General features: G+C 43.2%; 1 protein-coding gene across 9 annotated transcripts in view; it reads right to left on the bottom strand.

The window, feature by feature from the left end:
* Nucleotides 1-6,467, bottom strand: part of USPL1 (ubiquitin specific peptidase like 1) — a 96,957-nt gene extending 90,490 nt beyond the window's left edge. For 4 of the 9 annotated variants that reach the window (XM_029602631.1, XM_029602640.1, XM_029602636.1 and 1 more), the window contains exons 1-2: nt 6,331-6,465; nt 5,787-5,935 (exon numbers count right to left, since the gene is read on the bottom strand). Coding sequence is in view for 1 of the 9 variants with exons in the window: in XM_029602638.1 (XP_029458498.1) it covers nt 5,787-5,789 (3 nt within the window). In the remaining 8 variants the exon portion in view is untranslated. Of the gene's footprint in view, nt 1-5,786; nt 6,137-6,330 lie in introns of those variants that run through there. The other 5 variants (XM_029602632.1, XM_029602637.1, XM_029602634.1 and 2 more) reach the window with 4 other exon arrangements.
* Between the last annotated feature and the right edge of the window lie 7,848 nt (nt 6,468-14,315).

Below are 14,315 nucleotides of genomic sequence, written 5' to 3'. Positions count from 1 at the left end.
CCAGCTAAATGAATATTTGAGCACTTATCCGGCTAGATTCTAGCTTGCTATTAGGATAACCACTAGAATTTAGTCAGCTACATTAGGGGCATTCCAGGGGCATAATTGGAATGAGTTGAGTTAGCTGGTTAAGTTAGCCAGCTAACTCCGATATTCAGAGTTAGGTGGATGACTTAGCTGGCTAAGTCTGCTCAGAGCAAAGAACTGTCCTAAAGTTAGACGGCTATAGTTAGCCAGTTAACTTTAAGATAGCTGGCTATATTCAATCATGTGGTTTCTTGATAGAATATACCTCCTAAGTTATCCAGCTAACTTTTCTAGCCTGTGACTGTTTTCTCCCCTAATGAACAAGGAATAGTTGTAGGTCTACTCAGTATCTATGTCTTCCTTTTGTATTTGACCTGTTTGAGGTGTTTAACAGATGTTTATGGTACTGGTTACATTTTTGTAACATATCTTATGGATGTTTTATCTTAATTGTGTTAGGCGACTAATAAATTCTAATAAATGTAAATGAACATGGACTTTGCTTTTTTTTGTTTTATAAAACAGAACCAAAAGAACAAGATCATATAATAGGATGAACATGCAGCATGTGTACCTTGTTTAAGTATAAATAGGAATGAAGGACTTTAAAAATATTTCACTTTAAAATATAAATATTGAAAGACTTAGCCCCAAAAATTCTAAACTAAATATTAAGAATGTGGCATTTCTGTCAACCAAAGCAAAATGTGCTTGTTTGAGATACAATATTATGGCAAAAACCATTTTGTACTCACTGTAATGGCACAGTATAAAACAGAAATGATATAATATATTTATAAAATTAGACATGGCTTGATTTTTGGACCACAAATACAGTAGCACTGTGATCTGTTATTTTTTGTGGATTTACACATAAAAGTGTACTAGGGATTGCAATAAGTGTTATCCAGCTAAGCCTAGACTTGCTCAATAGCAGGTCTAGACTTAGGGATAAACTTATCCAGCTAAATATCAACATCACTACTTAGCCGGATATCTTATCTGGCTAAGTAGCACCACCCTGATCCACCCATTGCCCGCCCACTTTTCTCCAGCTAACTTACCTGGCTATCTAGCAGCCGCTGAACGTAGCTGGATATTCAGCAACCGCTAGATAACTGGATAAGTAGGTCTTATCTGGCCATCTACTGTTTCAATATCAAGCCTTATGTTGGTTGTTTTACAATTTATTCAGTATGATATATTTATTTTAAAGTCTTTTCTATACCGTCGCTAAGTTATATACCATCGCAATGGTTTACATGTAGGCACATAAAATAAGATAGGAGAAAGTGTACTATAGTACATTGTAACGGGTGCCAAAAAGGTTCACTTACATTAAATCATAAAAAGACTCTCAACTGTTTAGTGATGTAGGTCCTGACCAAGTGTATCTGTAAGGTACTACTCACAGGTAAAAATCACATTCTCTGTGTTTTACTATTATGTTAATTGTGTAATAAACTTGTTAAAATATTATAATGCACATTTTGAGAACAGTGCTGTGTGCTGTGCTCTTCTGCCTATTCCTGTATATTTTCTATTCTCCGGTCTCTTTATAAAAGGCTTGTTTAAAAAGCCATGTCTTTAAACTTTTCTTAAAGGTTTTGAGGTCTCTTTGTAATCTGATCTCTAGAGACATTGTGTTCCACAGTGTGTGGCCTGCTAAAGATAAGGCCCTTTCTCTTACCTGGGTTAGCCTTACTGTCTTGACTGAGGGAATGGTTAAGAGTGCTTTGTTTGCTGAACAAAGGTTTCTGTGTGGGACATGTATTCGTAGTGCTGTGTTTAGCCAGTCTGCTTTTACATCATGTATTAGTTTATGTATGGTACATAGGGCTTTGTATTTTATTCTTTGTTCTATGGGTAGCCAGTGTAATTCTGCTAGAGTTTCAGTTATATGGTCCCTCCTTTTTCCAGTTAGTATTCTAGCTGCTATGTTTTGTAGTATTTGAAGTGGTCTTAATGTTGTATTTGGGAGTCCTAGTAAAAGTGCATTACAGTAGTCGGTGCTGGAGAAAACTAATGCCTGAAGCGCTGTTCTGAAATCTGCAGGTGTTAGTAGTGGTTTTAGTTTTCTGAGGATCATGAGTTTCGCATAGCCTTCTTTTACTTTTAGCGATATATGCTGTTTTAGATTGATTTCAGGGTCCATTATTATTCCAATGTTCTGTACTTTTTCAGCTAGTTCTATTTTCTGGTTGCTTTTGAGTATTATTGAAGTTTGAATGATTTCGATATTTTTTCTTTCTAAGTGTAGAAATTCCGTTTTTTCCAATGTTAATCACAAGTTCCATTCGGTTTAACAGTTGTTTTATAATGTCTAGGTACATGTTAGCTAGGTTTAATGTTTTCTCTATTGTGTCAACAATTGGTAGAATTAGCTGAATATCGTCTGCATAAATGTAATGAATGATTCCTAGTCCTGCTAGTAGATGGCATAATGGCAGCATGTATATGTTAAAGAGGGTTGTGGACAAGGCTGATCCCTGCGGTACTCCTGTTTCAAGATTGAATTTATCTGATAGTGTGTTGTTGATCTGAACTTGAAAGAACCTATTGCTTAGATATGAACTGAATCGGTTTATTGTTTTGTTGTGTAATCCAATTTCTTCTAGTCTTTTTAGTAGTATTTTATGGTTAACTGTGTCAAAGGCTGCTGCTAAGTCTAGCATTATTAGAATGTAATGTTTTCCGCTATCAAAACCTCTTAGAATGTTATCTGTTAGTGAGAGGAGTAGTGTCTCGGTGCTGTAGTGTTTGCGAAATCCATGTTGTGATGGATACAGGATGTTATTATTGTCTAGGTGTTCAGCTAGTTGTTTCTGTACAGGTTTTTCTATAAATTTGGCTATTAAGGGAAGATTTGAGACTGGGTGGTAGTTGTTCAGGATCAGAGGGTCGCTGATTTTTTTTTCTTTATGATTGGTTTTATAATTGCCCCTTTTAGTATATCTGGTATTGTTCCTTCTTCTAAGGATAGGTTTATGATCTTAGCTAATGTTGGGGAGACTGTGTTGGCTGCTTTTATTTATGTCAAATGTTGGTATTGCATAGATTTTGTGTGGAGCAGGGTTTAGGTTTTTTAGTATGGATCCTACTTCTAGCTCTGATATTTCAATAAGTGAAGACCATTGATTAACGTCTCTTTTTTGCATTTTAATTTCTTGTTTGGAAATTTGGATCTTAAGTTTGTAATTTTGTCACTGAAGAATTTAGCTATTTCATTACATTCTTCACTGACAAAATTGCAAACTTAAGATCTAAACTTCCAAACACCACCAAACAAGAAATTAAAATGCAAAAAAGAGACGTTAATCAATGGTCTTCATTTATTGAGATATCAGAGCTAGAAGTAGAATCCATACTAAAAACACTAAACCCAGCTCCACACAAAATCGATGCCATACCAACATTTGTCATAAAAAAAGCAGCCAACACAGTCTCCTCAACATTAGCTAAGATCATAAACCTATCCTTAGAAGAAGGAAAAGTCTGTACTCACAATCAAAATATTCCTGATTCAAAAATACCTAGACCTTGATCCTAGCAATTCATACAAATACAGAAAATGACAACAGATGAGGACAGTGGGGCCCAAACTATTCCCTGTAGCAAATCCAAAGATCCCAGGTGACCTCAGGTTTTCCCTTCACTTCTCCCCCTCCTTGTGCTTACCCCGCTTACCTAAATTTTGTTACTGTGTGTCCCTCCACCACATCTATCAATTCAAAAGTCAGACCATTTTTAAATATAACAGAACATTTTTAAGTAGAGAAGTGACTTAGTGGTTAGAGCTGTGAACAAAGAAAGCCAGGGTTCAAATCCCACTTCTATCACTGATAACCCTTGTCACCTTGGGTAATTCACATAATCCTCCACTGCCTCAGGTACCAACTTAGCAGCTCATTCACATAGCCTTTTTAGGGTATTTACTATGCAGTAAATGGCTTAATGTGAGGATATCATGAGATGTCTGAAATACATCCTGGCATCACATCTATTAGTTGTTTGCATGCTAATCAGCTCATTATTTCCTTAAACAATGAAAAATAAAATAGCACAGCTTGCTTAAAAATTCACAAGTCATGGTATTTGACCTGAAATTAGCTACAACTCAAGAGTTGTAACTAGCTTCCCCTCCCCCCCCCCCCTTTCCTGGAGCATCAGGACACCAATGCATGTTCAAATGCTCCTAAGGTCATTGCTTAAAGGGCTGATGGGCCCCAAGTAAGCACACATCCCCAAAAGTTGCTAAAATCCAGGGGTTCTCCAGACTCCCCCTGCAACCCCCCTCCCCCTGGAGGCAGCTGTATACAAAGTAAAAATTAAAGTATTTTTAAGGCCGATCCCAGCCCTGCCTCCCCAACTTCAATACAAAAATCCAGCCCCCCAATCTAGACTACCTTACGGACCTCTCCTTATTCATAATGCAAGCCCTAGAAGTCCAGTGGGGGCCCGGAGCACTGCCTAGGCTCCAGGGGTGGAAGCAAACATTTTACAAACTGGTGCTGCCCAGCCTTTAATTTATACAGTACCGGAGCCTACAAGATGCTCCTAGCCCCCACTGGATCACCAAAGCTGACATTGTAATGGGCTGAGTCATGGAAGGCAGGTACCCTGACCTCTGTATTATATTGAAGGTGGGGTGGGGGGTGGAGTTAGGATTGGAGACCCCTTCGGTTTTTCAATACTTTTGAGGGGGCAGGCTTACTCGAGGTCATCAGTCCCCATTACTCACATTCTAGGGCAACCATTGCAAGAGTTTTTGGGGGTTTTTTAGGACATTTACCATCATGACATTTTTCCTCATGGGGAAAAATATCATGGGAGTCAAATTGACGGGGTCAATTACAATAGTTTTGTGACTACCACAGTATTTTTCGCTTGGGGAAAACTTTCATGGCTTAGTGAATGATCCCCTTAAATTTTGAACTCTCTGGAGCAGGACCTAATAACCTGGCCTATAACTCACCTTGAGCAAGTAAAAAATCTAATCCAAGTTCACCAGTTCTTAAAAAATCAAATGAATACTCAATTTTCTGATACAAAAAGATAATAAGGAACACCGCCTTTATCAAATGAAACATATCCATTCTTCCACAATGAGGGTACTTAGAAAATGAACTTAATCTAAATACTAAGGATAAAATACACTTAGAAACTTGCTCATAAATTTCTGCCTAACTGTACTGAAGTAGTGACTACTTTCATTAGAGCAGAAAATATTCAGGATCCAACTTTGAAACTTAAAGACAAGATGAGAATTTTTATCCCCAACTATGAAGCCAATATCAACAGCTCTCCTAAAATGAAGAATATCATACACAAGAGAGAGCTATTAAGAACCATCCCTAACCTTGCCCAACAAACTAGATTTTTTTAAATTTGGATCTGGATTACTTGCTTTTGCAAATCCAAGGTCAAGGTGAGTTACAAATTCAGATACAGTTGGCAAGATTTATGATCTAAGTTTATACCTCAGGCAATGAGGGTGAAGTTATTTGCCCAAGGGTAAAAAAAAAAAAACAACAGTGGGAGAAAGAGGATGCTAACCCTGATTCTCAGCCTGCTGCTCTAACTACTAGGCTACTTCTCTTCTTGGTGCCAGTGAAGTGCAATATCTATTCCAGTTAATTCCTACTTCCCTCTGCTACTGAAGTCACTACACGAGGAGAAAACAGGTGGGATAAGAAACAAAGCACAGAAATTCAGTAGAATGGCCAACAGGACATTCTCTTAGTAAAAATTATACCAACCATCAAGTTTAAAAGATTGACCACCTTCTGTTTCTCCTCCTCCCTGGCAATCAGGTTAGTGGCATCGACAGCAATGCAGCAGTATAAGGACACAATAAGCACACGCTCCCAGTTTCTGTAGCTACTCCTTCTCCCAAACCCTAGACTTCCTAATTACAAAGTGAGTAGACACCATAAGATGTAGCAAATGCTTGTATAGAGCGATTTTAAACAGTTTTATTTTAACACTGACTACTGTAACTCTCTCGAGCACATCTTTATGAAGGAATCAATATAAATAATGATCAACCTATCCCCATCCTGTTGGCTATCATCACGATACCCCTCTACTATACCCCCCAATAGTAGGGGCCGTGGCACCTCCCTCTTCCACCCTCCCCCATGGGTACTACCCTGTGAGGACCATTAGCCGCCACCCCACTCCTCCATACGACAGGGCCAATCCCTCTGACAACCGCGACACCACACCCCTACAGGTTTACGATAGAATATCACATCCCAGCAGCGCCCCCCTCCCTTCCCCATCGCCTGCATCATAACCCACCACTAACAGGAGATCTGAAGCACGCGGTTCTTAGTGCCGTCCATCAGACGTTAGACACTAGCAGCCACTTCCGGCGCTTTCAAAGGACCCTGCAATCGTGCTCTGTCGCCCGTGACATCACTTCCGGACATGTAAACACCGAAGACGGACAGGAATCGCTGTCGTTTATTGTATTGTATATTCTAATGACCGCAATTGTGCAATTAAAAAAAAAAAAAACTCATGCGGGAAGCAAACCGTAATGGAGCAAGTGAAGAGCCGTCGAAATTGGACACCATGTTACCCAAACCCCGCTCCAACGTTAGATGAGTCACTAGTGTGTAACGCACCAATAGACGCAAAGTATAAACAAGAACCTCTGGGAGTGACGTGCAGCAGGGGAGGCGGGATTTCGTCTGTCAGAAGAAATGGCGCTGGAAGGAGGAGGTGGGGAGGCTGGCGAGACGGTACGGAGGTCAAAACAAGACGAGGGGAGGGCGGGGTTGTGTTGGAATACGTGTGGGTTACGCGGTGGCGTCAGACATGCCAGCGGATTTTTTTTTTTGGTATTGCGCGTTTTTGTGGTTGCTGAGGGTTTATTTGCGATAACCTGGAGAATGCCTTTTCAAGTGTCCTTGGAGGGGAACTGGGAGAACGTGTGTGGAAAAATGTATATCTGAATGAGGAAGGCACATGCGCGCTGCCTGCTGGACACAGTCTCTCGAAGACTTCGTGTACCAGTGAGGGTGCCGCGCTCGTGCGTGGGTGTCTCGGTCCCCGCCTTCCCTGTGATAGCTAGGAGTTGTAGGGTGATGGGAAGCAGTTTGGGGTGGTTGTTTTTTTTAACTATCATATGTGTATAAATTTACATATCGACGTTACTACGCGCTGCCATTTCTGTAATACCGCTAGACGTACGCAGCGCCGTTCCTGCTCCGTGACGTGTACTGCCTAGTCGGGAAATGGGCAAAATAAATAAGAGAAAATCTGACCTTGAATTTGGCCGTGGTGATAGTTAATCTAATTGGATAAGGTTAAGATTAGATTGGAAGATATTGGAGGGCAGAATGCGGGTTAGGTCTTTCGGTAGGTTGAATGAAGGGTAAGATTGGGATGGGATAGGATTGCGGAAATGGGTTGAGGGATTATGACAGATTAGGATGAGGGTGTTGTGAGAGCAGCAGGATTGACTATAAAACGTGCGTGGTCAGGGGTGAATAGAATCAAGTACAGGGGCCCTGGAATACTGATGTGCATGGCTCTCCCCCCCCCCCAAATTGACAGGAAATTATAATGTTGAGTATGGGGCTACTGTGTTGGGCCACCAAAGGGCAATGCAGCTGCCCTTATTTGTTCCCAGTTGACCCTCACCCCCCAAGGATAGCCCTGGGATGCAGGATAGAGGAGGATGGCTAAGGGTAAAAGACTGCCCCTTGGTTTGTTGATGGGATGGCCACATCCTTCAGGGTTTGAAGCTGGCCTATCTTTTATCCTTTGTATAAGGTGTCTTGTGTCTTCTGTTTTTAATTAAATATTAGTGTGTGTAGTAGTGTTGAGTCTGTTTTTATGCATAGTTAAAATACATGTACAGTGTTTTAGATTAATATAATCTATATAACCAGTTTATAAATGGAAATGAAATGTATCACAGTAAACATGGTTAAAATCAACAAGCCTATGATTAAGGACATTTCTTTTTAGGAAGGCTTACCTTTTAAGTCCAGTGCGTGCTGTAACAAACTAGAGTTCGTCTTTCCGGCACTCATGAACTCAAGTGATTAACAGTTTTTGTTTGTGAAATAACATTGTCCTACAGGAATTATTGAGATCAAAGATCTTGTTCAATACTGATTTTATGTTATAACTTGTTTTTGTTTTATGTAACATTTTGGCTTTGAATGTCTTTATGTACATTGCTTACACCATTTGTGTTAAGCGATTAACACATTTTAATAAATGTAAAATGTAAATGAGAAGATTCAGGTTCAAGATTTAAAAGTGGCCTTAAATAAGTGGGCTTTTAGACAAGATTTGAATATGGCCAGAGAGGGAGCATGACACACATTAGCTATACAATGTAGCAAAGTCTTAATATAACAATGGAGGAGAAGGGCCCACAGATAAGAGCAACTTGCCTGATGAATGAGGATGGGGTATACAGAAAGATAAGGAGGACCTGAAAAATAAGGCATTTTTAAATGAGTAGGAGAACCATGAATTTACTCCTGGGGGAATTCTGCACAAAAATATTCAAAATTCTGCATTGAGTAATAACTTTTCTGCATTGTATTTTAAATTAATTAGTCTGTGACATTGTGTTGACCAATATAAAGTTTGCAGTGTGGATTTTGTCAAGCTTGGTGTGATCACGGCATGTTTGAAGGCATTGATTTGTTACAGTGAAAAGTGATAGGTTGAGGGGATGATTCTAGGAGTGACAACTGAATGGGAATGAAGTCAGAAACAAATAGTTTAATACAATTTACTTTTTATATGTAGAGTGTACCAAAAGTCAAGTTTATAAAAAAAAACTTCAAATATTTTGTTTTCTAACTTGTGCATTAGTTAGACTATAACTTTTATTCCTTTTCTTTTCCTTTTCATTTCACTTTATCTCTCTCCTCTTACTCTGCTTGTACTCGAGCAGCCTATTTCTCCCCTTTCATAGATTCCTCATTTTATTCTTCTTGATGCTCTGGGTTTTCCTTCCCCTGGTCCCCGTCTTCATGAACTGCTGATGGCCTTCCCCTCTCTCTTCTCCCCCCCCCCCCCCCCCCCCCGTGCAGGCACTAGACTCCACCTTATCTCCATCTTCATCTTCTGACCTCCTCTCTCCCCCCCCCCCAACACACTGCAGACGACAGACACCAGCCACTTCGTTCCCCTCAATGGGGCTGATGCAAGAAGATACGTGCTGAAAATGGGTGCTTGTATTGAGTGCCCTTTTTCATAATGCGCACGCAGCCACATCCTCTGTGTACTTGATGCAGTATTTAAATGAGGGGTTGAGTAAAAAAGGGCATGTTAGGGAAGAATTATGTGTCTATAGTGCTGAATTGCAATGGGTGCTCAATACGAGTGTCTGTTTTTATCCCACTTCTTCTAACCAATTTTTTTGTTATTTTGTGGAGGTTGCTGAAGTCTTATATTAAGCACCCTTTGCAATGGGCATCTAAATTATGCGGCCATAAGAATTTTTTTTTTTTTTAATCAAGCAAATATACATTTTGCATAAAGATTTACATCTGTGACTATGTAGAAAAGTCATTTTTTTATTGAAAATCTTTCAAGTTTTTAAGCAATATTTAAATTATATATGTAACTGGTCCCCAAGTTGGGTGCGTTATGTGTCACTTTGGGGTGGTATGCCTCTGGGTTCAGCCTGCACGGGGAAGAAGAATAATCTTCTGGAGCCCTTGGTGTGTCTATCCACTCTTTACTTTCAACGTCACTAAAGGTAGAGGACCTCCAACAGGTGCCAAACAGTTCAGAGAAGGAGCAATGAAGGCAAATTCAACAACAAAGGCAAGAAGGTCAGGAAAACCACTCTCAGGAGTCCAAGAATGATGTTCAAATAAAATAGTCTTTACTGTAATTTAAAAAGGATAATCCAAGCTACAATGCCAAAAATAATAGCATCAAAAATTTAATAGGTATACCCTAAAATAATTGAGAAGCTGAACAAATGTACTGGTCTCCTGGTTACCTGGACAGGGCATATAGGGATATTGAAGATAAATATACTGCCTAGGTTGATATTTTTGTTTCAGCACCTACCCAATGATTTACCTAAAATGTTCTTCAATATCTTAATGGGCATTTATCAAGGTTCAGCTGGCAGAAAAGGACTCCCTGAGTGAAATTAAGCATTTTATAGCACACCAAAGGGGGGGGGGGGGATGTCCTTGCCCAATTTGTTAGGATATTACTGGACTTCTCAGCTGCTGTGCCTGAAGGTTTGGCTTAGCAGAGATTTTACTCCGCACTGGACGTCCCTTGAGGAGGGTAGAGCTGGGGCATTGGACCTGCCTATTTTGCCTTTGCTGCCCCTAATGTCTCCACAGGCTCGCAAGGTTACCCAAGAATGTCCCATTATTGCACATACTATGAGGGTGTGGAGAGGACTATGCAAAGCCCTAAGGCTAAACATAGGCCATCATGCCCCACTGTTAGTGTTAAAGGACAACCTGTCCTTGTCTATAGCTACCTTTTCGCCTGGATTTGGTCAGCTGGAGAAGGGAAGGTTTACATCATCTGGGGCAACTATGGGACGCAGATGGTTGGATTTCCTTTGAGGATCTATGGGATGAGTTTTATCTGGATGAGCGTTCTAGAGAGTGTTTATAGATTTTAGATAACTGAGCCATTATTCTATCTTTCATTTGTATCAAGCAATTATGTTAACCGTTGAAGGGTCGGATACCAATGCAACTCTAATAGCTCGTTGGAATAGGGAACTGGGGCTACAATTGACAGAAAGGGATTGTGTATGTATCTGGAGTAGAATATACAAAACCTCGATCTGCATTCATAGATTGGAAATGATATTTCCCTGTACGTACTAGGATCATTCCAGACTGTGGGTTATGTTCCCTATCCAGCAGATGGAGTTAGAACCAAAATTCCCAGGGGAGGACCTATATAGCCACGCCTCCCTCGCCTCAATCCTCAGTATAGTTCTAACTCCAGCAGATTGAGCAGGGGACACGGTGGTCCCCAGCACTTTTCTAGTTTTATTTTCTCTTTGAGGAATCAATTAAATAATATTAGATAAAGGTTTTCTTCTAAGGGATAGTTTCTGTAGTGTTCTGACAGGACCACTCCGTTCAAAGAGAGACACTGTTTTCCAATCAGGAACTTGCTGACAGGCTGTGTTTTTTGCCTGTCACTTTATTTCTCTCTTCCTATCTCTTTGTTTTTTTCCTCTTCCTTGCCTGGCTAGAGTGTGGTAAGTGTTATTTTTATTTCATTTACAGTCGTTGGTAGGTACAGGAATTTATGAGGGGTGAAAGTCTGTAGTGCCGACTGCTCCCCCTAGCCCTGGAGTTTTCCTTTTCCCCTCCTCCCTTTCAGGGAGTGATTGGAGTTCCCGCCCTGCAGCTCTGCAACGACCCATTCCCCGGAACTGCTCACAGTCGGGACGGCGTTTTTCCCCGACGGTCTCTTGGGGACGGTGAGGGGTCCGGAGGCCGAAGAGTTTTATTAATTCGCCGCTTCAGTTGTTGCCGCGCGCCGCAGCCGCCCCTCCCCTCCCTCCCGCCGCGATGCAAAATCACCGAACGGCCTCCGGAGCTCGGCACGGGCTTCAGCAGACCTCAGAGGGATTTTCTTCAGCTTTTCCTGAGGGGGAGTATGGCTTACCTGGTAGGCAGCTTGGAGGAGAGTCGGACCGCGCTGGCAGGAAGCGGCATGCCCCGTTTCCCCTCAGCGCGGGAACGGTGGCCATTTTCTCAGCTGACTCTGAGGCAGCTCTCTCTGAGGAGGATGTCGACGCTCCTCTCCAGGTTTCCTCTAACAGTATGGAGTTTCGGAGCGCAACGGACCAGGGCAGGCAAGGGGGACGATGTCTCGGGGGGCCCCTCATCAGCACTTCCCGCTTTTTTGCCAGAATTCATTGTTTAATGCACAAGGCATTTTTACAGAGCAGGGATCCGAATCTTGGAATTTGGAGTCCCCCTCCCCCCAAACTGGCCTTGCTTGACACAGCTTTCGACGGCAGACCCTCCCTTAGGGAGGGCTTCTTTGCCCACAGGGGGTGCGGGGTCCACTCAGCCCCCCCCCCCCCCCCCCCCCCCGTGGCTCCTTTACCGCTGCAAACAACCGTCGGGGGATCCATGGCAAGATCCAGATGCGGATGATCCCTCCCTGGTGACCCAGGTAGAAGGTGACGACCCCGAGGGTCCTCCGTATTTTTCAAGCAGCGGAATTGGATGATCTCATCCTCCACATCCTCCAGGAAATGGACATTGACCTTCCTCCAGATTCCTGTGGCTCAGGATCCGAAGATTAAGAAAGGGGATCCTCTCTAGCGGGCTTACGACCTCTAGCGAAAGCTTTTTCCCACGCATCACAACATCTTGCAATTGATTTCAAGGGAGTGGGATACTCCTGAGGCCAATCTTCGAGTCGGTTGAGCCATGGAAAAGTTATACCCTCTCCCCACTGATTTCTTGGAGATTCTTAAGGTTCTGCTGTTGATTCAGCGGTATCCGCGGTCACGAAACATACTACCATCCCGGTCACGGGCGGGACGGCGTTGAAGGATGTCCAGGATCGCAAAGCTCGAGGTTTACCTCAAAGCGTATCTTCGAAGTTTTCAGCGTTGGGGATGAGGGTTGCTATCTGCAGTTCCCTAGCACAGCGAGCAGCTCTGCGTTGGGTACAAACAGCTTCTCACTTTCCCAATCTTTGCCACAGGCAGAGACTATTCAGGCTGACAGACTTGAAGCGGTGGTTGCCTATGGAGCTGATACTTTTTATGATCTGTTAAGGGTCCTCGCTCGTTCCATGGTGGCGGCGGTGTCCGCTCGTCGTCTTTTGTGGCTACGCAACTGGGCGGCAGATGCTTCGTCTAAGACGCGCCTGAGTTCCCTTCCTTTCAAGGGTAGGTGCCTATTTGGGGAAGATTTGGATCAGATCATCAAATCTCTTAATGAGAAGGCGGTGCACAAGCTATCAGAAGATCGTCCACGTTCTTCTAGATCTTTTTATTCCTCCAGAAATAGATACCGGAATCAACGGAGGTCGCGTCCTACTAGACAGCAGACACCTCGGGCTCCTTCTACACGATCACACACCTGGAACCGGTCCTTTCGGGGCGCCGCCACGGTAAGGATACTCAAGGAGCAGGTCCTTCCTCGAAGGCTTCACAATGATGCCAGAAGGACCCAAGAGGGGATCCCCCACCTGGGGGGGTCGCCTTACTCTCTTTTACAAGGACTGGGCCCAAATTACGTCGGATCAATGGGTGCTGGACATCTTAAGACAAGGCTACGTATTAGATTTTGTACACGAACCCCGAGATCGTTTTCTGTTTTCTCCTTGCGGTTCCCGTCTCAAACAATTAGCAGTCCGACAGACTCTCGATCGTCTGCTACAGCTGGGGGCGATAGTACCGGTAGCGGCCTCCGAACTGGGAAAAGGTCATTATTCAATCTACTTCGTGGTTCCCAAGAAAGAGGGCACTTTTCGACCTATCCTGGATCTCAAGACGGTCAACAAGTGTCTCAGAGTTCCTCGTTTTCGTATGGAAACACTCCATTCAGTGTTAGCAGCCGTGCATCCGGGAGAATTCTTGGCCTCTTTGGACCTTACAGAGGCATACCTTCACATCCCGATCCATCACCATAATCAGCGCTTCTTACGCTTCAAGATTTTGGGACAGCATTTTCAGTTTCGTGCTCTCCCTTTTGGTCTGGCGACGGCTCCACGTGTCTTCACCAAGATCATGGTAGTGGTGGCGGCGGCGCTCCGCAAGGAGGGTATCCTTGTACATCCCTATCTAGATGACTGGCTCATTCGGGCGAAGTCGAGGACGCAGGGTTACCGTGCTGTAGACAGGGTAGTACAGCTTCTTCAGTCTTTGGGATGGATCGTCAATTTCTCAAAGAGCAAACTGATACCGTCCCAATCGCTGGATTTTCTGGGAGCACACTTCGACACCAGCCGAGCCAAGGTATTTCTGCACCCAGACAGAGCTCGGGCTCTGCGTGCTCAGGTAACACGGTTCATGGCACTAGTTGCTCCCACGGCGTGGGATTATCTCCAGGTACTGGGAACCATGGCCTCAACAATCGGTTTGGTTCCGTGGGCCTTCGCTCATCTCAGGCCTCTCCAGAGGTCTCTGCTTTCGCGATGGAACCAGTGTCGAGAGATTTTCAAGCAGTACTGCCCATCCCAGATGTTGTCTTGCTCAGCTTACAGTGGTGGCTGGACCCTCACAATTAGCTCAGGGAGTGTCTCTACAGAACCCGGATTGGGTGGTCGTCACCACAGATGCCAGTCTC

The sequence above is a fragment of the Rhinatrema bivittatum genome, chromosome 5 (assembly GCF_901001135.1).
Source record: "Rhinatrema bivittatum chromosome 5, aRhiBiv1.1, whole genome shotgun sequence".
Lineage (NCBI taxonomy): Eukaryota > Metazoa > Chordata > Amphibia > Gymnophiona > Rhinatrematidae > Rhinatrema > Rhinatrema bivittatum.
Note: the sequence above shows the minus strand (reverse complement) of the source record. Positions and strands in the feature narration are given on the sequence as shown.